Raw genomic sequence first — 27,254 nt, 5'->3', positions numbered from 1 at the left:
CACATTTGATACTTCAAAATAATATATGTTATATGGCAAAAATGCTGCTCGAGGGCACTTTCAGGCCCCTACTTGACAGATTTTCTCTAAGAAGGAGCCAGAACACCAATTCAATATTTTGAAATTTTTATTACTGGAATATGAAGATTCACTGCTAAAAGTTTCAGAGTGGTGCTATTTATCACACATGGTGAAAAAATATGGTTGAATTTTACAAAATTACAAATTCATCCCTAATTAAAATAGGTCCTGCAGACAAACTAAACAGCTGAGTACTTCAACAGTGGTTCTAAAATGTCAGTCAAGACCCATACTCAATGATTAAATACTATGAGTCATAATTTATTGATTTAAATGACATACAGAGAGCTATAAAGACATGGGCGAAATTAAGATTTTCAGTTTTTTTTCAAGAAATCAACCCTCCAAAAAATGTTCACACTCAGGCTCGGGCTAAAAGTCTGATTGTTTTGTAATCAGTAGTGAAAAATGAGATGATCCTGTGAATTTCAGGCCTTTAGCTGTTATATTTCAAGAATTATGGCAATGTGAAGTACCTACCAGAATGATGGCTATCAATTGTAGGCCTAAACCTACCCCCATATAATGGGGTGTAAAAGCAAAATGCATACACATATTACAGAGAACCTGTTTCCTACCTTCCTTTGGGACCAAATGGCACACACAGACTGAATATGGTGGAAATCAAAGATGGTGCTGCTGGAACTTTTTTGGATATTGGTTGATTTGACATGGAATTTGACATGGAATGTTTGTCTTATTTACCTTATTACTGCAGTTAGTGGGTGAACAGAAACTACTGGGAGCAGGCTTGATTGTAAAGTCTGACTGCAGCAGGAAGGAAGGACCTGCGGTATCTCTCCTTTAGACACCGCGGGTGAAGCAGTCTGGCACTGAAGGAGCTGCCCAGTGATCTTACTGTTTCCTGCAGGGGGTGGGGGGTGTCCTCCATGATAGACAACAGCTTTGCCATCATCCTCCTGTCTCCACAGGATCAAGGGGGCAGCCCAGGACAGAACTGGCTTTCTTAACCTGTTTATTCAGTCTGTTCCTGTCTGCAGCCATGATGCTGCCGCGCCAGCAGACCACTCCATACAGGATGACTGATGCCACCACAGAATCACAAAAGATCCTCAGAAGTGCTCCCTGCACCCTGAAGGACCTCAGTTTTCTGAGCAGGTGGAGTCTGTTCTGGAGCAAGTAGAGGTTGTGATTCACCGAATCACGTTGAGAATCAGTGGATTGAACCAGAGTGATGGTGACGAAGATTCCCAATGTCAAAGATCTGAAGAATGTCACAAAAAAGAGTGGAACACATTTAGCATTTGTTAAAAAAAAAAAAATTAAAGTGGTGGAAAAATAAAGGTTTTGATTACTAAGGCATAATTCTGGACATGGCATTCTTAGTAAAAATGTAAAGAAAAACGACAATTTAACAATATTAAGTGACATCTATAATGAAGTGTCTTACTGTCATTTGTCACTTGGTAATGTCCTTTCCAAAAAAGAAGAAACCTACTGGTTTAAAAAAAAATCACCAGAAATCAACATTTGGTTTGGCTGTGAGTAATTCCAGGCTCAACTTTACATGTGGCTAGAAAACTCCATTCAAGGTTGATGATTATGTCCTGTGGTTGAAGGCACTGGGAAAACAGTGGGTGGATCTTAAGACTGTTTTGTCAAAAAGTAAGTCTGAAAAGGGGCTATATCTGCTGAGTTTGACTAGCAGAGCATGCAAAAAGAAGTCTATTTCACTGATTAATTCTGGGCATGCAGTGCCTTTTATTACTGATTCATCTGCCAACTGTTTCTTGACTTATCAACCATAAGTCCTTGGGTTATGTACTTAAATGTATTATTATACGCCCAACAACTTTAAACCGTCAATCATTTGCTGCTTCTGCCTTAACAAAATTGTTTAATGATTTATATATTTATCAGATGTTTCCAATCTGTTTTCAACAACTGACCAGTGAGCTATGATATGTGTGCTCTTTCATAGTCTCATATACCACAAGGAGAACAGAGGTAGGCCTACAGCTCAATGCAACAAGTCGAGCACTGAGGCCAGCACGGTTCCCGGTATAAACACACCGGGTGAAGTGAGCAGTACTTTAACACCAGAGCGGCTTGGTCCAGAGGAATTAAACGGGTCACAAGTTGCCGTGGTGCCTCAGGTAAGACGCACCTTGCTGAGATAAGAACGTGCATTTTCAGCACTTTCGGAGTTGGATCGTTTTTCTGTTTGTCGGAACACGTGGACCTGAGAAGCCACAATGACAGAGATGGTCTATTATTGCGAAGATGATTCCCTCGGTTGGGAAAAGGAAAATATTCGATATCCCCTGTAAAGGCTCTTCCACAAAAACAAGATCGAAGCATTGTTACAAATTAGTCCTGTCGTTCTTTTCTTCTGGTTTCAAAGAACGCTAGTTAGCTAAGCTGAATTACAATTACTATCTTTTTTTTATCTTTAATACAGTTAAATCGGTTTATGCTTGTCCAAACATTGTCAAATATGTATGACTTGCATTTACGCCAGCGTTGCTTTATTATGTATTCAGTATTGAAACTCAAAAGGTTATAAATTATGTAATAAAAAAATCCCAGTGCCTCTCAAACTAATCATTATTAGTTTGAGAGGCACTGGTGTCCACAGAGGAATATCAAAGTGGTTGGTGGATTCATGTTTAGTGCAGAGTGAGACATCTTTCTAAAAAGACGAGCTGCAGCTCTACGTCACGCACACCCCCTACTGTGCTGTACGCTTAAAGCGGAGTAAGTAAAGAAGAAGAAGGGCAGCCGGAGGGCAACTTTTCCCTGGAACATCATCCGATTAGCTGGCTGCGCTTCTCCAAAATGCCTCAGATAACCACCGAAGGCGCCGAACAAGATTCTCAGCCGACATCGACAGAAAACGGCACCGGTGAAACAGCAGAAACCGGCATAGAAGGACAGGCCGTGCCGGACCCCAAACAGGAACCGGGCGACAACAACGAAAGCAGAGTAGGAATGGACGTGAGCGGTGGTCGCGGTGCGACGGAGGGGCGCGAGGACAACCTGTCTCCCGGTCCCCACGCCGATGAAGAAACCGCTTCACCGAGCGAAAAGCAGAGCCACGATGTAGTGGAAGGCGGCGTTAAACTCTCTGAGCCGGGGAAAAGTCCCGTACAGGGGAGTTTGGCAAGTAGCACTGATTCCGCACAAGAGGGCTCCCGGGTGCTGAAACAAGAACAAAGAGAGGCAGAGAACGTGTCCTCCTCACCGCCCGCACACCGCACAAAGACCGCCGACAAAGCCGAGCACGGCACCAAGAGACGGGCCAGCGTGGAGCTGACTTCGTCGGATGGAGAGCCGCTCAGCCGGATGGATTCAGAGGACAGGTCTGTTGAAGTAGAAGCAGTGTGGAGAGGCCTTCCACTGGTTGGTGGTGTTGGTAGGTCACAGCACCACGCCAAGTTTAAAGTTCGCAGAGGGCAGCTTGTTTACAGGTTAAAAATGTGTGCTTCCGCCTCTAAATCTAGTTCTGCAGCATCTGTAGAGGACATGCTTGGCTCTGAGTTAATAATAGCTCTTTGATCACAGCAGTTATCATTAGAGCATCACAACTGATGTGTAGAAAATAATGGGAATATACTCAAACTAGATTGACTTGAACCTGGACTATTATTGGATGCCCCATTGGCCCACTGTGGGAACCATTACCTCACATGTGCTATCAAAAGTAAACTCACTTCTACTCACTTACTCAGACTGATAAAGCCCAGACAGGATACTTTAGTGACTCCAGGTGAGTGTATGAGGACAGGTGATGTGCTCCTGACAGCCTCTCAGGAGCACATCAGCCAGCTTAGATGACCGTCATGTTTTTCCTCAACACTGATGGTGTACAGTAAATCAGAACACTAGGTTGCAGACAATGATCATTTTCATTGTAAAAGTTGGCAGATGGGGCTGCACAGTGGGGTAGTGGTTAGCACTTTTGCCTTGCAGCAAGAAGATCCCCAGTTCAAATCCCGGCCTGGGATCTTTCTGCATGAAGTTTGCATGTTCTCCCTGTACATGCGTGGGTTTTCTCCGGGTACTCCGGCTTCCTTCCACAGTTCAAAAATATGCTGAGGTTAATTGGTTACTCTAAATTGCCCGTAGATGTGAATGTGACAGTGATTGTCTGTATATGTAGCCCTGTGACAGACTGGTGACCTGTCCAGGGTGTCCCCTGCCTTCACCCGAGTCAGCTGGGATAGACTCCAGCACCCCCCATGACCCTAGTGAGGATAAAGCGGTGTATAGAGAATGATGGATGGATGGAAAGTGTCAGATGACCATTTTCTCAATTGAGAAAATGTAATTAGATGATGGAAATAAATAGTTTTGTCTTTACCCAGCAGATTTTACAGTTAGAGGAGGAAATAAATTAGAAAATACTGTGATGTTTGTGGAGATGGAATCAGAATTTGGACTGCTTAATAATTATTTAAATCAGTCCTGAAAAATTTGGGCAGTTCATTTAGTAGTTAACAACTAATCATTTACTTTATAGTTTCTTGCAGCTAATGTGTTTAATTGTGAGTAAAGGCTACAGAAGGCGCTTTGTTGTCATGTTTTTAATTTGACCAGTGACCCTCATAACAAAGAGATGTTAACCTGTACTGTCTGCCACATCTGTTCAAGTAATGTGCATCAAATAAAAGCAAATCTCCCAGGGCCGTGGCATTACCCTGTAGGAAACACTATTGTTCACTTTACAGTGGAATTCAGGAAAACTGTTTGCTTAGGTTTGTTAATTGAAGAGTTTTTGACCAGATAAACACAGACGAAGCCTTAAACACATCTGCTGCAGAGCACATAGGAAGAAAAACTGCAGTTATCAGAGAGCAGATGTTTGCCATATGAGTATGCTTTAGTGCAAAGCTAACACTTGCTGCAGCTGTTTCCTAGTGAAAGCCTTCCAGCAGGTTGGATTGATTATGGATATCAGGCCAGGAAGCAGCTGCAGGAAGTGTTGGGATAATGTGTTGGAGGGCAGATTGTCTTTATCATTAGGTTTTGTTTAGTAGAATACTAATCGCATATAAGTGCAGTTAGTGTGTATATTACTGAAGAGGTGCTCAGAGAGGTAGAGAATGAGCACCCACTAACAGCATGTGTCCATGTCCTGCTTGTAAGACATGTTCTGTGAGCTATCACACATTTCCTCTGTCATAAAACATAGCACCCTATTGGCCTGAATATTAAATAACCCTGATTGTTAGAGTAAAACCTTTTCCTTTTGCATCAGTTCCTGAGAAGAAGAGGCTCAGAAAGATTCCCTAAGTTACTGTTTAGTTAAGAACAAGTGAGTGCCTTGTTTGGCCATGTTTCCATAACACAGTTAGCTGAAATTAACATTTAAAAGAATTTTCTTGATTTCATAAAATTTTTCTATGCTGAAATGATTTGTGACTTTTTCGAAAGAGTTAACACGCTCATGATTAAGTCCTGACATAGTGGATATTAAACTCAAATTCTGTTCCTACTTCTGTCATTACCTTCACCTCTGGAGCGCATTAAACATGTCCAACGCCAGCTGACACTTGGAGAATATGTCGTTAACAACAGGTTTAGTTTCCAAATAGTACTCTGCTTATTATGGCTACAAGTAACATAGTTTGGCTCAAACTTACTTCAGTGTAAAAAGCTGTTGAAACCATTTCTGTTAAGTGGTAGACAGTGTTCCATAGTGTATCGGTCACAAACTACGTCCATCAATCATTCTCTGACATTATTTTTCGTATTTACAACAATCACTATTGACTGTGAGATTTTTGCCCTGTTTCATTTCAGCAAAGATGTCATAAAATATTGTTGAACTCAATTCTGTGGCAGAAAAACCCTGAACATGAACCTTCAGAAACTCCTGCAGGTTAAACTGGGAGAACCAAACGCTTACAGGACTGACTGACTCTGAACGCCTCATAATGTACAGACTGAAATCAGCATTAAGGCTGCAAACAGCTCAGCACTGTGCAGAAGTATCTCTCCCAGTCAAAACTTTATCTGATGTTGTGAAAGTAGAAGTGTTAGCATGTTAAACCAGCTGTATGTCCTACAGATCATAGATGATCTGTAGGAATGGAAGTGGAATTGTCACGCTGACATGAAGAACCAGCAGCACTGCAGACTAACTTCCTGCACTGTTGTGCCGGTTGTAATATTTGTCACTGTGCCTTTTTACATTGAAATTATAGTGAATCACTGCTGGGATTCTGTAGAAATCAGGAAGCTCTATCAGCACATGGAAAAAATGCCCCTCATTGATGTGAGTGATAAATCAATTATTATTTAACAGCAATATAAGCAAATTGCTTATAATTTGGATCCATACTCTATAATTAACTATTTTCTCTATTAAGACGTGAAAGAAAGACTGACTCTGTTAAACATTACTGTTAATATATGCAGTACGTAGCTTGAAGCTAAAGTTACGTCAGTCTTATAGACGATCCAGGATCTGCAATGTTCCTTAGATTATGGGTGGAAGAAGTCATGCTACATAGACCGATACGACCAGTGAAAATATTTAGTTGAACTTGATTGTTAGTGACGGAGCCCCTCTCATGACATGGTAAAAAAATAAATTGTGGCCACGATATAGCTATAACGTTCCCACGAAATGCTACTTCGTTCCCATGAAGTAGGTACAATGTGCACTCGAAATACTAATTTGTGGCCACGAAATGGGTATAACGTGCCCACGAAATACTAACTAATACTATTAATATCATTCCTGGACAACTGGGTAAGCAAATCGAGCGCACCCTCTCTACAACCTGCAATAATATGTACGGGCTGTACTTACGTGATGCTCCTAAAATGAGTGTCTTTTCTTAGCTGTTCTAGTCCATATCTTGTTATCCCGCATTTAGGAAGTGTAGTAATATGCATAAAAATGTATAGGTACTATGTGAACACAGTGCAACCCGGACCTGTATTAATGTAACGCACGACTGTGTGTCAAGCTACATAGTCCCCACTGAGACGTCAGTAAAACACTGGTTAACGCACACCTAACGTATCCTCTATGTGCCTTCATCATACCAGCCATAATACTACAGGAAGTTATTTATTTAGGCCTGTGTTTGATATTTTGTTGCAACGGGTAGCCTATCTGCTGACATGTCAGCCGATTTACAAACTTTTTATCCTCATTCTGTTACTACATGTTGTGCAAAATGTAGCCATAAACTCATTTGTGTCTGTAGGAGCTGCAGCCCTGCACACATATTAGGACACTTTTCAAGAACAGCTGAGAGGTGTAGGCATACTACTAAGTGAGGTATGTTGAGCATAAAACCGGAGTTTTCTGTGTCACTAAGGTGTCTCTGTTTTAACCTGACTAGATCACCATGCTAACTTATGCTGCAGACCAAACCTGGTCCGGACCACATTCTGTTCAGAGTTTCAGCTTGAAATCGTCTTCAAAAGTGCCCTTTTTCACTGATCATCTCCTCTGAAAGTAGCATCATGTGTGTCAGACTCTCAGCTGAGGGAATAGATAGGCTATATGAACCGCAGCATTTAATGATGCTACCGGACGAAGCCGTGCAGTTATGGTACCGCTCTCTGTATACGTTGCCAAGGGAACCAGTAGCCTATCAGTGATCAGTGTTAAACTAATCACTGATAGGGTACTGGTTCCCTCCTACAGACACAAATGAGTTTACGGCTACATATTAGCACAACAAAACGACGTGTAGTAACAGGATGAGGGTAAAATGTTTGTAACTCGGGTGACATGTCAGCAGATAGGCTACCCGTTGCAACAAAGTATCAAACACGGGCCTAAATAAATACCTTCCTAAATGTGGGATAACAAGATATGGACTGGAACAGCTAAGAAAAGACACTCATTTTAGGAGCATCACGCAAGTACAGCTCGTACATATTATTGCAGGTTGTAGAGAGGGTGCGCTCGATTTGCTTACCCAGCTGTCCAGGAATGATATTAATACTATTAGTTAGTATTTCGTGGGCACGTTATGCCTATTTCGTGGCCACAAATTAGTATTTCAAGTGCACGCTGTACCTACTTCATGGGAACGAAGTAGCATTTCGTGCGCACGTTATAGCTATATTGTGGCCACAATTTTTTTTTTTTTTTTTTTTTTTTTTTTTTTTTTTTAACCATGTCATGAGAGGGGCTCCGTAGTTAGTTGCACTCTAGAGAACATTGAAAGTTTTGTTGGTCCTTACATACTGAAGACCAATTCCTGGTTTCTGCTTGGTCCATGAAGGATGGGATTTGTATAACCTAAAAAAAAAATGAAAAAAGGAAACCGTATGTGTATACAAATGCATACAAAGAATAATTATGCATGGGTAACAGTGCAGCAGAAGGACACAGTGCTCCAAACAAGCACTCTGTTTCTACCAAAGTTTCCTCTTTCTCTGATGCTGCACAGACATAAACGCTGGACCTCATGGACATTTACATGTTGCTTGTCTCAGACTTTGGGAGATCAAAAATTTCCTTATGGCCACACTGACACTGAAACTTTGATGGTGTTGATGTACTGATCCGACAGTGCTCTGAGCACCGCAGTGGATTGACTACAAACAGAAAATGGACTTTTAGGTAGACTGTCAGGTCAGCAGTTGGTAATGGTTCTTACTCCCTGAGGCTGAATGATGCTGTCAGCACTGGCATGACTTCATCACAAGCACCAGTTTGACAGTGGAAGCCTACCTCTGCTTAAAACCTACTTATTGGAAGCACATGTAGGAGGTGATGCATCATCAGTGACTCACAGCAGCAACTGAACAGAAAATTGATCTGTATTTGATTTAATTATTAATGAAATCAGTAGTGTAATCTGGGAAGAATGAATACTCTGTTAATTTCAAACTCAAACTACAATTTGAAACAATGCAAATCACAGATGGTGCTATTTAGCACGTTAGCATGTTCCACACAGTTCAGACTGTTCCATAAATGGTTCTACAAACTAATGTGTGACAGTCTCATGTGGTAATGTCCCATTCCATTTTAAGTCTGTTACACAGGACTTTAAAAAATTACCGGTACTATCTGACTTCTTTCGGTCCCTGCATCCTCTTTTCTTTTACATTCAAAACTTTGAAAGTGAACTTCCCCTCCAGACTTGTGCAACAGATTGAAAGTGTGTGAATTAGTCAGCAGAGCTGTGATACCATGAAATCCTGAACCTTCGCCAGAAGGTGTACTCAGTACATGAACACCATCGTGTCAACAAGGAGGGAGATGATTAATCTGATGCCGTCTGTTGTGAAACCTGTGCACACCTACACTGCTGTATAGTACAGTGACTTTGGTTAGTAGGAATGTAATTTTCTAGTCAAGTTTGTTTATTTCAGTTTTTAGAAATGCCACAGCTTTAACAGTCATTCCTGAAGACTAGGCTGCCACTCACCATGAGCTTTTACCTGTGAAAAGTAGAAGTAGGAAGATTTACCTAACCAATGAAGCAGTGAAATACAGTGAAAGTGTTTCCAGTGCATGTTACATTAACTTTCTTTTCTCCTTGATTGTTGTAGATATATACAGCACCAATGACAGTTTACAGTACCTATAAAAAGTATTCACCCCCCTTTGAATGTTTCACTCTTTTGTTGCTTTTATCCATGAAATCATAGTCAATATAATTTGGATTTTTTGACAAGAATTTGAAAAAACAAAAAGCCTCTTGAGAATATCAAAGTGAAAACAGATTTTTACAAAATCGTGTTAATTAATTCAAACTATATAAGGCAAAGTAAATGATTGCATAAATATTCAGTCCCTTCAGGTCAGGATTTAGTCGATGTGTCAGTGTGGATATGTCTCAGTCAGCCTTAACATCTGGACACTGCACTTTTCCTTCATTCTTTCTTGTAAAACAGCTCCAGCTCTCAGGTTGCTCGGGGATTTGGTAGCAAACGGCTCTTTTCAAGTCCAGCCACAGATTCTTGTATTGAGATCTGGGCTTTGACTTGGTCCCTTTAGAACCATGGTCCCTTTAGAACGTTCACCTTGTTGTCTTTCAACCATTTCTGTGTAGCTTTTGCTGAATGTTTGGGGTCGTTGTCTTGCTGAAAAATAAATCTTCTCTTAAGTCATAGTTCTCTTGCAGATTGAGTCAGATTATCCTCCAGAATTTGGTGATTTTTTTCAGCTTTCATGTTCCCCTCCACCTTTACAAGTCTTCCAGGGCCTGCTGCTGAGAAGCATCCTCACATCATGATGCTGCCACCACCATGCTTCATGGTGTGTTTGCTGTGATGGACAGTGTTTGGTGTTCACCAAACGTGGTGTCTAGTCTGACGGCCAAAAAGCTGCATTTTGTCTCATCAGACCAAAGAACCTTCTTCCAGTTGACCTTGGAGTCTTCCACTTGTCTTTGGGTGAATTCCAGATCAGATTTCATATCAGCTTTTCTCAACATGCAGCTTTTTTCCATCCAGCTTTGACTGTTGAAGAACTCAGACAACAGTTGTATGTACAGTGTCTCCCATCTGAGCCACTGAAGCTTTTAACTCCTTCACAGTGGTTGTAGGTGTCTTGGTGGCCTCCCTCACCAGTCTTCAGTGTGGGAGGACAACCAGCTCTAGTCAGATTTAAACAAGTGCTAGACCCCATCCATTTCTTAATGATGGATTTAACTGAACTCTGTGGGACGTTGAATGAGGTGCAGATCTTTTTGTAGTAATCGACTGACTTATATTTTTCAATGATCTTTTCTCTGAGTTGCTTGGAGTTTTTTTTGTCTTCATGTTGTAATTGTAGCAGAAACCGAACCTTCCAGATATAGATTTTTTTATATTATAATTACTCAGGTGATCTCAATTCCACTAATTGTGACACTGCTTGGATCAACTAGATGGACCTCTGTTGAATCAGGTCAGTCACTTTAAAGTGGGTGAATATTTACGCAATCATTTACTTACTTGACATCAATTTTGTAAATACCTGTTTTCACTTTGATATTTAAGAGTTTTGGTTTTATTTTCAAATTCTTGTGAAAAAAAGTTGAATTCCGTTACCACTACCAATACCACAGATTTTTTAAAGTGCACAGGATCCCAGTGTGCTTTCTGTGTCTGCAGCAGACCCACTGTAGTATGGTCCCTTCATGAGTTTCTTGATTTTCTTTTTTCCTGCATGTTTCAGATTATTTTTGTCAGAATGATTTATAGTATCCTCTTTTTAATGTCCCCTCTCTCCTGTGTGTGTCCAGTATCAACTCCACGCTGATGGACATGGACAGCACGGCATCCAGTGGTCGCTCCACCCCAGCCATGCTCAACGGTCACGGTGGTGTTCCGGTGACAGTGGGCGGCTCAGCACCAGCAGGAGGAAAGTCTCTGAGCTACACCTGCTGCTGGGATCACTGCCAGCTGCTGTTCCCCAGCAGCCCTGACCTGGCTGAACACATCAGAGCCACACATGTGGACGGACAGAGAGGAGGGGTAACTGTCTTACCGTCTGCTTGTAGAAACACAAAATGAAAGGTTTGATTGGAGATCGCCATCTGACTGCAGCTTTAGCTACAGCACCAGCACAAATGAGAGCAAAGTTTCATTTTCTGCTGCAGGGGAACTTGCTGGTTCTTTTGGGGATTTCGCCTTTGTAATGACAGCACCAAAACTTTACCCCATTGATATTTTTCAGAGGCATTGTTGGGGTTAGTACCACCAAACACAGTTGTTTGGTTTAAGGAATCGCAGAAAAGGCAAAGCATTTTGAACTCCTGCAGAATAATAATGAAGTGGTGCAGTGATGCTGCTTATAGTCTGGATCCACAGATGTTAGCTGTTGGAAATGATAGAAGCCTTGGCAGAGTACTGCGCTCTCTGAGTAGTTGTAGTTGTAGCACTACAACTACTCTCAGGTGGAGATCAGGATTTTAAGTATCAATGTGGAATCAGAAGTCATGATTAATCAGATCTGAGCAAATTTACCCGGTACGGTACTGACTTTTTAACAGTTATCCTTCAGTGACGGGCTGTTTAGGCCTTGTGAAGTGGTACCATTCAGCTTACAGACCACAAAGGAGATAAAACAGTAAATATGAATAATACCGATATTAAGAAAATACTATCAAATCCAAAATGTCGTCGACCGTCCGTTCACACCGTATCACTGAGTCACTCTGACACGTTTACATATCAGTTCCCTGTAGACAGTTACATTGGGAAGCTGCTACCTGAATGTGTGTGCAACAAGCTTTGCTAACAGAAATCTGAGTCACACATTTTGTTCTGCATTTTTAAAAAAGTCACCTTTTTCTTTGGTACCCACAGCAAGCAGAGGACAGTAGAGACACAAGGTGAATGAGTTACATGTTAACCACCATGTGTACTGACTATCCTCCCCCCAGGTGTTTGTGTGTCTGTGGAAGGGCTGCAAGGTGTACAACACTCCATCCACCAGTCAGAGCTGGCTGCAGAGACACATGCTGACCCACAGCGGGGACAAACCCTTCAAGGTGACGGCACACAGCTTACAATGATGGGGTCATCATGTCCATCAGCTCAGCTTACCTTTTCCTCTTTGTTCCTGCAGTGTGTGGTGGGGGGCTGCAACGCAACATTCGCCTCACAGGGGGGGCTGGCACGCCACGTCCCCACTCACTTCAGCTCCCAGAGCTCATCCAAAGTGTCCAGTCAGGGCAAAGTCAAGGAGGAGTCTCCATCCAAGGCTGGCCTCAACAAGAGGAGGAAACTCAAGAACAAACACAAGCGCTCGCTGCGTATGTACAGCAAACTGTAGAACTGTCTGTAGTTACTGTTCCAAACACTGGCATAATAAAATGAGACCATTCTGTGTTTCCAGCAAGACCTCATGACTTCTTTGACGCTCAGACCATGGACGCCATCCGCCACCGAGCCATCTGCCTCAACCTGGCAACACACATCGAGAGCCTGGGCAACGGACACAGTGTGGTCTTCCACAGCACGGTGGGCTCTCACTCTCACTCTAGCTGAAGGTCCTTCTGTGTAGCAGAGTGATTCATGTCTCTGTCTGCTGTACAGGTAATAGCCAGGAGGAAGGAGGACTCTGGGAAGGTGAAGCTTCTGTTACACTGGACACCAGAAGATATGTGAGTCCTACTCTTCTCCTCCTCTGCCTTCCTCACCATCTTCTAGCCATGAACAGAGGTCAGACTGTATGAGAGCAGAATAAAGGTATCCTGCTGCTGGTACAGGGTTAAAGAGGACAACATGATGGGATTAGCTTTTATTATCATTCATATCAACACCAGATCTGCTCCATTTCTGGGTCTTGTCTAGGAAAGAGGCTACCTGTTTAAAAATGTGACTTTTCACAGTTATACTGAAAATGAAATGTGTGTCACATGTAAAGACACTTCCAGTGACTGCTGCCACAGTTATTCTGTTACTTCATCAGTCCACAGTTTTAGCAGTTCATCAGAATAAAGTGAAGGGCCCGTTTCATTTACTTTCATTTTATTGTGACACAAATGCATGTTATTGCGCAATACAACACAGTACATAATGTAACAGTGGTTCATAAACTAAAGTACAAACAGTACGGTTAAACTGGAAACTCCAACATGAAAAAATAACTACAAAAAGTCAGTAGTGCAAATTCAAAACACATAAGGTTTCTCTAAAACATGTAACAAAGTGGAAAAAGTTACATGTGTATGTTAAACATGGACAGAGCACAGAAGCAGCCAAAGCAGCTCGTTTTCTCCATGGGAAATGTTGTTCTGTGACTTTTAGGAAAATGAATGTCTTAATTATCAGGTTAGATTTTAGAGGAGAGCAGCAGCTTGGTTAACATGTGGACTTAATGTCACCATGTCTTACTGTAACACAGCTGTGAAGGGCCTCCGTTTTCCTCTCCTGGTTCTTGTGCCATTAACCTGGTCAGAGTTTGATTTGGTGATTGTTGCCTAAAGTATCCAAGAAAATGAGATCAAAAAAGAAGAGGGAAGAAAGCTGTGACATTAAAGAAATAAAGGAGCCAAAAGAGCAACTAAGCCTCTGGAGGCAGGACATGAACAGGAGGAAAACATGGAAAAGAGTGAACATTGGTAAATATTTTAGAGAAACTTTATGTGTTTTGGATTTGGGCTGTTGACAGCAGCCCATCAGTGACTGGAGGTAAATGTAACAGATGTCATGATGCAACAATATTTTAACTGCAGTTCATTTGAAATAATAAACTGCAGTTAAAAACACACATGCCACGTAAAGTGTTGCCTTTTGAGTGTCGGCGTCATCGGTTCCTTCCACTAATCGCAGCAGCCGTACAGTGAAGAACTCTTGTCCATTCTGTGTGTCAGACTGCCGGATGTGTGGGTGAACGAGAGCGACAGACTGCAGCAGAAAACCAAAGTGGTTCATCTGTCCAAGCTGCCCACAGACACAGCTGTCCTCCTGGACCCCAACATCTACAAGTGTGTGGGTGTATATGAAAATACCTTTTAATTTGTCTAAACGTCACAAAGAAATATGACAAGGTCTTATTTTTCTCCCACAGGATGTTCTTCTGACCACCTCCTGATGAACTCCACTGTAGGAGGAGACCAGCTCCTTTCCTTCTGTCTTCCTCCCTGTGTTCCTCCTCCCAAAAGACGCTGGGAGTTTAGTGACCCGTTTGTCTTGGCTATCTGAAGCCTTCAGTGTTTTCTCATTTTAGGTGCTATGTTTACTGAAGATGTGTAGGAGAGATGTTGCTTGTTTTAGGTAACATGACTAGACTGAAAACTAACTGACAGCTGTAACTGTAGACTGTAGAGAAGCGGTCTTTGTAAATACTTGAGATTTGTAATATATTTTTATACTTTGAATTTTTTACTGTAGATAGATGTCATTTTTCTGCCAAGCATTTTTACATAGATGTTTTTTAAAAATGGATAATATTTGTCAATTGCATATAACTGGCATTGCTGTTAATAAATCTTCCAACAACCACCTTCTCTGAAGTCTTCGTCTACCAGCCAAAGCAGCTGTTGGGTTACTATTTAAATAATGGAGACAAAAGTAAGAACACATCTCATGTTGTTTCATCAAAACGTGACTTGCATTATTATTTTTTTCTTAAATGGACAAAAACATGTACCTGTGACTCTAACTCCTCATTCTTACAGATAATAAAATTCTAACATGATTATTTTACATTGAAGTATCGCCAGCCATGTGTTTGAGTTTGTCAGAATCAATCGGTATTTTCGTAGAGCAGAGGAGCAGCTTGGAAAGGTCTCTGAAATGACTGCTGGTTTACATGTGGTCTGTCTGTGCTCCATTTCACTCACTCATTTCATTGTCTGAAAATGGAAAGAAGAAAATCTGCAAATGTGAAGAGCTGTAATAAAATGTATGTGTGAGCACAGAGAGCAGGAGAGAAGCTAACAGATGAAAACAGCTGCCAGGTTTAGTTTGCACTGAAGCACATCTGGCAACATGAAGTCATAGTAACCCTCCTAGTCTTTTCTGATTAGTAAAAATAAATCCTACCGTTTCTGAATGCATTTCAGCTTAGTTTGAATTACTGGTTTGCAGGGATTTGTAGCATTTAGTCAAATTCTCACTGGCACATAATGCTGGGAGGCTTTCTAGTTGGGCCTAAAGAATAGCAAACAGACATCTGCTATTCTTTAGCAAGCTTTTACACTTTCAAGTTTACAACAAGCACAAAATGCATAAAAATAATTGTCTCCATATGGGGTGTTTTTCTTCACTTTAGTTTTTTATTTCCTTTTCTGGAGGATATGTACGTATGTGTGTACATGCATGAACAAAACAAGTATGGGATCAGCTCATCACCAATGAATGAGGGGCAGTTACAGTTGACATTAGTGTTCCATTATAAAAACAAAAATGTCATTCAAATGCTGGTGTCCTTGCCTGTTCCATTTACTCCATTTTCAATCAAAATCATCTTTTTTTAATTCTTAATATGTCTTTTTTTTTTTTACATCACATATTTCCTGTACTATATCTAACCATTGCTGATGTCTAGGTGGATCTGAAGCAAGCCAGTTTTTTGTTATGGTCTTCCTGCCAGCCATGAGAAGAATTGTAACCAAATAGTTATCTTAACTTCAGTCCAACTTTACCTATATTTCCCAGATATAGAGTGGAGCACTTCTTAATCCAAGTACCTTGTTGACTTCATCCCAAAATGTCTCTTTTTTTGGGGCAACACCAGAAGATATATGTATGATTAGCATTTATTTCACCACATTGCCTCCAGCATGCTTGCTGTTTTAATAATTGTTTGCTTTTTAAATTTGGCATCATAAAAAAATGTGTTAAGTTCTTCCAATTAAATTCTCACCATGTAAGTGAATTTGTGAATGTTAAGTTTCACACGTCATACCATTCTTCTTCAGAGGTTATGACATTCAACTCTTTCTCCCACTTGTGTTTTATGTATAGCGTTGATTTATTCTGGCATTCCATTATACTATGGTAAAGTCTTGATATGACCCTTGATATTTTTTGGTTGTATGCTTTAACTACACACGTGGACAAAATTGTTGGTACCCCTCAGTTAAAGAAGGAAAAACCCACAATTCTCACTGAAATCACTTGAAACTCACAAAAGTAACAATAAATAAAAATTTATTGAAAATTAAATAATCAAAATCAGCCATCACTTTTGAATTGTTGATTAACATAATTATTTTAAAAAACAAACTAATGAAATAGGGCTGGACAAAAATGATGGTACCCATAACTTAATATTTTGTTGCACAACCTTTTGAGGCAATCACTGCAATTAAACGATTTCTGTATTTGTCAATGAGCGTTCTGCAGCTGTCAACAGGTATTTTGGCCCACTCCTCATGAGCAAACAGCTCCAGTTGTCTCAGGTTTGATGGGTGTCTTCTCCAAATGGCATGTTTCAGCTCCTTCCACATATGTTCAATGGGATTCAGATCTGGGCTCATAGAAGGCCACTTTAGAATAGTCCAATGCTTTTCTCTCAGCCATTCTTGAGTGTTTTTGGCTGTGTGTTTTGGATCGTTGTCCTGTTGGAAGACCCATGACCTACGACTGAGACCACGCTTTCTGACACTAGGCAGCACATTTCTCTCCAGAATGCCTTGATAGTCTTCAGATTTCATCGTACCTTGCACACTTTCAAGACACCCTGTGCCAGATGCAGCAAAGCAGCCCCAAAACATTACTGAGCCTCCTCCATGTTTCACCGTAGGGACAGTGTTCTTTTCTTCGTATGCTTGGTTTTTGAGTCTATGAACATAGAGTTGATGTGCCTTACCAAAAAGCTCCAGTTTGGTCTCATCTGTCCAAAGGACATTCTCCCAGAAGCTTTGTGGCTTGTCAACATGCATTTTTGCAAATTCCAGTCTGGCTTTTTTATGAGTTTTTTTCAGCAGTGGTTCAATTCAATTCAATTTTATTTATATAGCGTCAATTACAGTCAACTCGTCTCAAGACGCTTTACAGAACCCAAATGCCTGACCCCCAGAGCAAGCCCAAAGGCGACAGTGGCAAGGAAAAACACCCTTTTAACAGGGAAGAAACCTTGAGCAGAACCCGGCTCTATATAGGGGGGACCCATCTGCCTGCTGGCCGGGCGGGTTGAGAAGGACAGAAGAGGGCAAGGGGGAGGGATGGGAGAAGAGGGAGGGGTGGGAAAGCAAGGAAAACACAACACACATTTGGATACATGCATGACAGGATATGTGACACAGACAAAGTATAAGCTAACATTGAAAACTGACTCATAATTTACTCTTATGATGTACGGCTCTGACATTAAACATACTCCATATATAGCTAGCAGTAAAATTCAAACAGTATGTAAGTTAGCATAACAGTATAGTGAAGGCAATGCAGAGTTGACTGGTGGAAAAAGGGAGTTGGAAGCAGAGGGCTGGAGGAAGGTCAGCAGCAGCATCCCACAGTGGACATGGTGGAGACTGGACCAGCTGGTGGAACATCAACCGCAGATCTGAAGCATCCAGCTCTGGGACCAGGGACACTCGGAGAAATAGCACAGGGGGAAACAGAGTGAATGTACTGCAATAACGGTATACATATTAAATGTAAAGGTAGATAGAGAAGGGCTCAGTGCGTCAAGAAAAGTCCCCCAGCAGCCTAGGCCTATAGCAGCATGACTAGAGGCAGAACGAAGGGACGTCCAAGAAGGAGTCAGCTGTGCAAATGAAGACACAAGCCGAACCCCTGTGGGTCACCCAGTCAGCCCCAACTATAAGATTTGTCAAAAAGGAACGTTTTAAGCCTGGTCTTAAAAATAGAGAGGGTGTCTGCCTCCCGAACCCAAACTGGGAGCAGGTTCCACAGGAGAGGCGCCTGATAACTGAAGGCTCTGCCTCCCATTCTACTTTTAGAAATTCTAGGAACAACAAGTAAGCCTGCAGCTTGAGAGCGAAGAGTTCTACTAGGATAATAAGGTACTATCAGATCTTTAAGATATGATGGAGATTGGTTATTAAGAGCTTTATATGTCAGAAGAAGGATTTTAAATTCTATTCTGGATTTAACAGGAAGCCAGTGAAGAGAAGCAAGTATAGGGGAAATATGATCTCTTTTGCTAACTCCTGTCAGTACTCTCGCAGCAGCGTTTTGGATCAACTGTAGATGTTTGAGAGAACTATTTGGACAACCCGATAATAAGGAATTGCAATAGTCAAGCCTGGAAGTAACAAAAGCATGAACTAATTTTTCTGCATCACTCTGAGACAGAATGTTCCTGATTTTTACAATATTACGCAGGTGAAAAAGTGGTGTCCTCCTTGGTCGTCTCCCATGAAGTCCACTTTGGCTCAAACAACGACGAATGGTGCCATCTGACACTGATGTACCTTGGCCTTGGAGTTCACCTTTAATTTCTTTGGAGGTTGCTCTGGGCTCTTTGGAAACAATTCCAACGATCCGTCTCTTCAATTTGTCATCAATTTTCCTCTTGCGGCCACGTCCAGGGAGGTTGGCTACTGTCCCGTGGGTCTTGAACTTCTGAATAATATGAGCCACTGTTGTCACAGGAACTTCAAGCTGTTTAGAGATGGTCTTATAGCCTTTACCTTTAAGATGTTTGTCTATAATTTTTTTTCGGATGTCCTGGGACAATTCTCTCCTTCGCTTTCTGTTGTCCATGTTCAGTGTGGTACACACCTTTTCACCAAACAGCAGGGTGACTACTTGTCTCCCTTTAAATAGGCAGACTGACTGATTATGAGTTTGGAAACACCTGTGATGTCAATTAAATGACACACCTGAGTTAATCATGTCACTCTGGTCAAATAGTTTTCAATCTTTTATAGAGGTACCATCATTTTTGTCCAGGCCTGTTTCATTAGTTTGTTTTTTTAAATAATTATGTTAATCAACAATTCAAAAGTAATGGCTGTTTTTGATTATTTAATTTTCAATAAATTTTTATTTATTGTTACTTTTGTGAGTTTCAAGTGATTTCAGTGAGAATTGTGGGTTTTTCCTTCTTTAACTGAGGGGTACCAACAATTTTGTCCACGTGTGTATCACTTCCATCACTGGATTAATTTCTTCTGGTGGAGCCCTCTTCTTCTCTTTATTGTAATATTCCCTCAACTGAAGATATCTAAACAGGTCTTGGTTCTTAAGTGCAAATCTTTTCTTTAAATCTTCAAAACTTCTTATTTCTCCATTTTCTGTAGCAGTACAAAATGCAGTCATTCCATTTTTCTTCCACTGTTTAAATGTTGAGTCATGTAACCTGGGCTTAAATTCACAATCCAGTGCTATCCATTTCAATATTTTCTGTTCCTTTTTCAATTTAAGTTGTCTGGCAAGAGTGAATCATGTTTCTAGTGTAAATATTGTTAGTGGATCAATCAAATTCCTGATATAGCCAGGGATTTTATTTTCTCCCAGGAGCGTTTGAATGTGATAGCCAGGGATACATGGTCTCAACATCTTTCCATCTTGCTATATAATTTTCATCACACCAATTAACAAGTGGTCGAAGATGGACTGTGTAAAGGTATACCTTAAAATTCCATATGGGGCTTAATAAAGATCACAGTTCAGAAAAGTGGACAATATGTGCCAAGAGGAGTAGACGTTTTCCTGTAATAAATGTATTTGCGGTTCAAACAAGAAGCTCGGTATCATGACGTCATATTTAGTGGCCGGAAGTCACCGTCGGAGACGTCCGCTGAGAAGAATGGCTGGACTGTTGAAAAAGGTACGGCTGGAGGTCACGTTTCTGTTTGATGATAGAAAATCAAGCAGGACCACAGTTAACCCTGTCGGCACATTTATGGTGTTTGCCGACATATTTCTGTGGTTGACTGTTGTTGTTTGCAGTTTGAATGAGACGTTGCCGTCTGTTAGCCCCGCCGCTAAACTGTTTTGCTAACTTGTCCTCCGTCGACCACAGTGTCCTGAAAGAACACCACAGCAAGGCAATGCAGGGTGTTCTAAAACACTCCTTAAAATATGTTATGAGGACCTGATGATGTTCGCCTGAATGGTGAAATCAGTAGCATTAGCTGACTTTAAACAGAGCCGTCTCAGACCGTAAGACCAGGATAACCGATTCCATTTGAAGCTTCATTAAAGTTCTTCAGCAGCTGAAGTTTATCTCCGAATATTTACACAGCTCCAAATATGATGCGTTCATGTCGTCTTCTGGAAAGTGTTAGTGTTTTCATAATATACAGTTCAAATGATGGTGAAGATGATCATTGTCAGATTGTGATGTGAACGACACAAAGTCGTTTTTAAAAGGAGGAGCAAAACGAATGTTTAATGCTTGAATGTTTATTTCATACCTAGTATGTACTTATAGTCTATTTTATGTGTGTATATATATATATATATATATATATATATATATATGTATGTATTTCGATGTGTAAATGTTGTTAACAGGGGACTGAGAAGTCGAACAATGGAGATATCTCTATTGTTAGACTTCGAGGGCTGAACGGTGGTTCATTTCCACTTTTCCCTGGAAATTGAGAGCTCAGCTAAACTCCACACACACAGCCTGGTGTTGAGCCTGGAGTTGTTGAATGTGATTTTAACTTAAAAGGTTAAAATGATTAACTTGTAAAAATGGATTACTGCCCTCCTGTGTTTTTTTTTTAAAAGCTAACTGCAGAGCTGAGTGGTTTATACTCAAATTGCAATTCTAAACAATGCAATTACTAAATTGCTTAAGCTGTAATTTAGGGTGTACTTTATGGAACACACCTTTGGGTTCAGGCTGTTATGTCAGTGGTTTTACAAATTGGTGTAAAACCATTGACATTTCAGAGTGTCTCATGCAGTAATGTCCATATGTTTAAATCTGTTGCAGTGTGAATATTGATTTAATAAAACATACAGCATATCACAGTATTTGTCAAGAGAATTGCAGAAAGAAAATACGCTGCAGGTCTCTGGTTTTGGAATCACTATAATGTTGTGTTTTCCAGGTGCTGAAGGCCGTCTTTGTGTTTGCTAAAATCTGCAGAAGAAGTGGACTAGTACAATATACTACAGTTATAATGAAAGCTCATCCTGTCTGTATTACATTACAGATGCTCATCTTTTCAGACATTTTTGGTTTTTAGCATACATAATAGTTTCTATTGGTTTCATGTTACACAGAGGTCCTTTAAAAACAACTTTCATGTCAAAAACTAGGCCCCCAATTTTTTTCTTCTAATCTACATCAGGCCTCACCATGAATACCAAATGAATCCTTTCATTTTCAGAATTTTACATGTATTTGTTTGTATGATAGCACAGTTGTTGATTTTTTTTTTTTTTTTTAAGAAAACAAATACTGAATAAAGACTTGTTTCCCATAGAGGACATTTGATTTTTGATTATCACAGTCTAAAATATATATTAGAGTGAAAAGAACAACAATGTCCTCATTGGCGCATCGGTGTTAAATATATGAAATATCCAGATATTCATCATTCATTCATTGGCCCAGAATTTGCTATTCAGACCAGCCCTGGTAGTTCCCTGCTGTGAGAATAGAAACATCTATTACTGTGTGATCATGCTGCCACCTGCAGGTAGCACCAGACACACAAGTATTTCTGAAAGGTTAAACTAGTTTGTTGATTCATGATTTTTCCATTAAAACTGTGAACTTGTGAACAAATGGTTTAGCTGAGTGTAAGCAGGTTTATAAAGGCCACAAGAGGAGCCCCAGTTTGTGTTTTTAGCATTGAATCTCACCACAAAGGGAACCTGTGGTTGATGAATGGAGGATGTTTGAACAGCCAGCTCACTTCAAGACGTTTTCACAAGTTGTGCTTCTGCCTTGAATTAACAAAAAACACAATCCGAAGTTCATCATTCAGTAGAGAAACTGATGGTTATTTCTGTGACTCGTGGCTAAAACTGGTGCTGCCATGTGAAGCAGTAATGGAGCATGTTGGTTCATGATTTCTGGCTGTGACTCCAACCTAACGGATGTCTCTCCTGCTCTTTTCTTCCAGACAACCGGCCTGGTCGGACTCGCAGTGTCCCACAATCCACATGAGGTGAGCATCTTACAGTGAACGCACCACACCGACGGTGAACGTAGCACACAGCTCGGCTGGGTGTGGTGCAGAGCTCAGTCACACAGAATGATGCTGAACCAGGCGTAAACTAACCGTGACGTCACCCGTTGGTTTCAACGGCGAGAAAATGAAGCCCGGATTTTGCTACTTCCTGGTCGCCGTTTTGGATTTTTTGGAGCCAGTGACGTAAAAAGCGTCATCAAACAGACTGGACCGGAGAGCAACTAGGGGCAGGATTGGCTGAGAACTCTCTTATCCCGCCCACATTTTACCGCAGAGGCTTCTGTTGCTGTCTATCAAGTATAGCCACGCCCCCTGGCTCCACCAACTTTAACGATTTATTTAAAATTCAGTATTGATTTATTTTAAGATCGGCCTCCTGATCTCTCATTTTGACCATGAAAACTAACGGGGAAAAAATCCTGAGCTGTAGAACATCAGTCTATCAAATTTTATTTTTTCAAAAAATGAATTGGAGTCTATGTAGAAAAAGCTTTTTGGAGCCAACCCAAGTGGACAGTGTGATATTGCAAGTTTTTGACACTTCCGGGTTGGCTTCAATTCTGGAGCCAGATGCTACGTCCATTATATATACAGTCTATGTGCTGAACACAGTTTACCAAACAGAATGTTGCAGCTGTCATTGTTTATCACTCTGAAGGGACTCAGTAATGAACTAACCCACTCTGCTCTTCCTGTCAGCGTCTGAGGATACTCTACACAAAGATCCTTGCGTCACTGCAGACCATGCCACAGGACGCTGCCTACAGGAAGTACACAGAGCAGCTGGTTAGCGAGAGGTTCAACCACGTAAAAATGGTAAGTAGTCAGGCCACATTGACACAGTTGTCTGTCCTCCACCACAGTGGATTTGAGATGAAATAATCAAGAAGTGCTTTCAGTGAGTTTTCAGACTGTCCGCTTTAATTTGAGGGTACATCCAGATCAGGTGAACAGTGGAGGCATTACTACACATTTTTTTAAGTGATTTTTTGGCATTTTTACGGCTTTAGTGATAGGTCTGCTGGAGACGGACAAGAAAGGAGGGAGAAGAGTGGGGGGGAAGACATGCAGCCAAGGGCTGCGAGTGGGAATCTAACCCGGGCTGCTGCCCCTGTACGGGTCGCCCGCATAACCTGTTGAGCTGTTCGGGCACCCAGGGTTACAATGCATTTTATATGTGCCCTCCACCCTTTTAAGGGATCAAAGACAAACTGATATAATCATAAATCAAACTGTCACGTTTAACATTTGGTTGCAGATCTTTGGCAGCCAATGACAGCGTGAAGTCTGGAACCCATAGACATCACCACAGGCTGGGTTTGTTCTCTGGTGACGCTCTACCAGACCTCTACTGCTGCTGTCTTCTCTTCCTGCTTGTTCTTGGAGCATTGTCCACTCAACAAGTGAAATGCAGCTCTGACCTGAAAGTCTTTGACTTGGCCAGTTCCATTGGCAGCCATGCATATCCACACAGTTATACTACCACCACCATGCTTCACTGATGAGATGGTATGCTCCTAAAAGATGAAAATCTTTTAGGTGTTTTTTTTTTTTGGCAAACTCTGGTCTGGGTTTCAGTGGTTTACATCTTGTAATGAAGCCTCCTCCTACACGTTTCCTTTGACAACCGACCTCCTGGAGAGTGTTCTTGATCTGGCCAACTGTTATGAAGGGCTTTTTCTCTCATCCGCTTCACACGTTTTCTGTGGTCTCTCAGGTCTTTTGACATTCCTGAGCTCACCAGTGTGATCTTTCTTTTTCAGAATGTACCAAACAACTGATTTGTCTAATGTTTATGCTATCTCTCTGATAGGTTTATTTTGATTTTTCAGTCTACTGATGGCTTCCTTCTCTGATAGTGATGCTCTTTGGACTTCATATTGAGAACTGACCTCACCAGATTCTAAACACAAATACCACACTGAACTCTAGACCTTTTATCTGCTCCTTGTAAATGAAAGAATGATGGAATAACAAACACTTGGCCATGTGTGGCCTTTTGGGCCCTTCAAAAGGTGGAGGGCCCATGTAAAATGCGTTTTAATTCCTACACCATGGATGTAAATACCCTCAAATTAAAGCTGACAGTCTGCACTTAAAACACGTCCAGATTGTTTCATTTCATTGTGGAGCCCAAATTTTTATGGGTCTTACTGTATGGGAGTGGTTAGAGACAGTTCTGCTGTCTATAAGATGAATTTTATTATGAAATGGAAGAGATTGGATCTACTCAAAGTACTTCTGTCATCACAGGAACCAGATGTTGAGAAGCTTGAGAAGAAAATAAACTGCGGTCAGATCGAGGAAGTCATTTTCCAGGTAGGTCACCGTTGTGTGAATAAACTATAGATACTGATTGGTTGAAAGGCATGGAGGTTTTTTTTTTAAAGCCAGAAACTGTATATCATTTACTTCTTGTGGTTCTGCAACTGATGACATGTCACTGCTGATTTTGTTGGGAAAAACAACCCTATGTAAGTTAGAAACTGCGATATTCAATTAGACTGATTTTACTTTCCAAAATAAAGTATTTGCTATTCACCCAGTCTGCACTCTAAAAACTGTACAGAAGAAACAGATCTGAGCCATGATTGAATCAGCTACAACCAACTGACAAAAATTGTTTTTTTTTTTTCGGGAAAACTGCACAGCGCTGTTCAGCTCAAGTCCAGCTCTACCAAACAGTCCACCCAAATCTGGCCTTTTTAATTGATTTATTTCTCTGCCTTTGCCTTTTGTGCAGCATGTTTCTGATGGATGTCATTTCATTTAAGTTGGAGAAGGATTAGTGACACAACTCTGACCTCAGCTTATCAGAGTTTCCTACAGGCACCTGTTTATGTTGTATGTGTCCTGTTCTGAAATGGATCCATAGAAAACCTACTTAAACCTAATTCCCAAAAAAAGAAACCAGGCTTCAAGAGACCCAGTCAGTCAGAAGAACAGAATAAGTGACAAATTTGCTTTTTATGGTTCAAAAACAAATTGAAAGTCTTATTTCCACCCCAAACATAGTCACAGCCACTGTAATTGATTCAACAGGAGTTTCCATTCAGGTCTGGATATATTGAGACTTTATCCAGCTCAGGTTCTGAGTCCAGCCTCGGTTCTTCAGAAGTGAGTGGTTCCATCTAGATCCTTAGTATTAATAGTCTTTGAACAAACCTTGACTGTACTGCAATCTTCACACATTTATTTTGATTAAAGGCTTGACAGCTTTACAGTACTACTCAGTAACACACAGACAGTCTGAACTGTTGTCATCTTGTTTCAGTCTGTTTGGGTTATAACTGAACGTCTTTCATTAAAGAGAGTAACCAACAGCAGTATGTAGGAAAGGAGAAAGTTTGGGAAATCAGTGCTGTCACTTTGGTACAAATGTGTTAATTCTAGTGGCTCTAGCATAAAGAGTGGAAGCTCGGCTCACCTAGCTTTGAAAAAAAGAAACATAAAACTGTGGTTCTAATTGTGATGATGCAAGCCATGAACAGACTGTTCAGACTGTGTAGAAGAACGCCATTAAATATTGTGAGGAAATAGCGCAACACACTGACACCAGATACATAAACACAAAAAATGTTTGGTGGTATCTGTATTGATGAGTTCAGAACAGAGCCAGGCTACCTGAGCCCACCTACTTCCAGCTTCTTAAGGACACTCTAGTGAGATCAATGTTCCTGCTTCACCTCAGTAACAAAGTGGAAGGATTTCTCAAACTGTCTGACCGTTCTTTTGAAGCATGGATCTGGCTGTTGTGTGTCATAATGAAATCAGAGTGTTGCTGACTGTCCTGTGTGCAGGCGGAGTGTGAGCTGGCCCTGTCCAGGAAGATGTCTGAATGGAAACCATGGGAGCCGCTGATCGAGGAGCCTCCTGCCAATCAGTGGAAATGGCCAATCTGAATATACGTGTTTGTAGTGTTCATCCTGTGTGTGTGTGAGATCCATACCTCTGCTTCTGCTTCAGTAATATATTAAAGTGTTAAACAAACCCCGTTTATTCTCATTGTGAACATGTTACATGTACATTTACCATGTGAAGCACCAGCCAGAGTTTTACATACAGGTGTATGTGAAAAAAGCTCAATCTAATCTTTAAACTGTTTGTTCAGATCAGTTATTGAAGGTAACAGAGAGCTGATCACTAGAAGCAGTTCTAGTGACCAGCTCTCTATAGAAATCGTACAACCTGTTCACAGACATTATTTGGAATCATGTTATTCCCATTTTAGCTTTGGTCACAAGATAAATGTAAAATCAAAATCCCATGTGTCCTGATGGAACAGAGTCACTTGATTCAGTCAGACATGTAAAAGGAAGAAAGATCAGTTACATGTTTGAGCTGATCTTCAGTATAAACACTCTGCTCACATAGAGCTGCTAACAGCATCCTCTCCAGATGTGATGCTGCTGTTCAACACACAGTAGGTTTTCTGTCACTGTGTCCTCTTCAGGCTCTGACATCTTCTCACCCATTGGTGGCTCTCTGTAACAGCTGGAGCATGATGGGATAGATGGGGGCAAACTCCTTTCCCTGCCGAGCCCGGACTGACTGTACGTAGGCCTCCAGAGCGCCCCTTAGAGGAGAACAGGTGAAAGTTCAGTACAAAAAGATGACTAATGATCAGACTGCATCACTTCCTGCTGATCAGTGTGGTATATCATCTGATAACAGCAGACCAAACCTGAAATCAGTCGGTCCATCACAGTACATAAT

At 41.1% G+C, this 27,254-nt stretch overlaps 3 protein-coding genes across 3 annotated transcripts in view; 2 read left to right on the top strand and 1 right to left on the bottom strand.

Moving 5' to 3' along the window:
- Positions 1 to 2,761: 2,761 nt before the first annotated feature.
- On the top strand, positions 2,762 to 14,964 carry aebp2 (AE binding protein 2). Its single transcript, XM_022207050.2, has 8 exons — positions 2,762 to 3,404; positions 11,256 to 11,487; positions 12,399 to 12,506; positions 12,584 to 12,770; positions 12,854 to 12,978; positions 13,054 to 13,121; positions 14,334 to 14,447; positions 14,531 to 14,964. The coding sequence occupies exons 1-8, from the start codon at positions 2,881 to 2,883 to the stop codon at positions 14,541 to 14,543; spliced, it is 1,371 nt and encodes a 456-aa protein (XP_022062742.1). The 5' UTR covers positions 2,762 to 2,880; the 3' UTR covers positions 14,544 to 14,964.
- Positions 14,965 to 20,114: 5,150 nt separating this feature from the next.
- On the top strand, positions 20,115 to 26,528 carry ndufa5 (NADH:ubiquinone oxidoreductase subunit A5). The gene is made up of 5 exons (XM_022207053.2): positions 20,115 to 20,209; positions 22,470 to 22,514; positions 23,238 to 23,354; positions 24,792 to 24,857; positions 26,339 to 26,528. Exons 1-5 carry the CDS (start codon positions 20,135 to 20,137, stop codon positions 26,438 to 26,440), a joined length of 405 nt encoding a protein of 134 aa, XP_022062745.2. The 5' UTR covers positions 20,115 to 20,134; the 3' UTR covers positions 26,441 to 26,528.
- cog5 (component of oligomeric golgi complex 5) overlaps positions 26,520 to 27,254 on the bottom strand; it is a 68,763-nt gene continuing 68,028 nt past the window's right edge. The window contains exon 22 of the mRNA XM_022207051.2: positions 26,520 to 27,114. Coding sequence (XP_022062743.1) covers positions 27,006 to 27,114 — 109 coding nt within the window. The 3' untranslated portion in view covers positions 26,520 to 27,005. The remainder of the gene's footprint in view (positions 27,115 to 27,254) is intronic.

Source organism: Acanthochromis polyacanthus, chromosome 1, assembly GCF_021347895.1.
Source record: "Acanthochromis polyacanthus isolate Apoly-LR-REF ecotype Palm Island chromosome 1, KAUST_Apoly_ChrSc, whole genome shotgun sequence".
Lineage (NCBI taxonomy): Eukaryota > Metazoa > Chordata > Actinopteri > Pomacentridae > Acanthochromis > Acanthochromis polyacanthus.
Note: the sequence above shows the minus strand (reverse complement) of the source record. Positions and strands in the feature narration are given on the sequence as shown.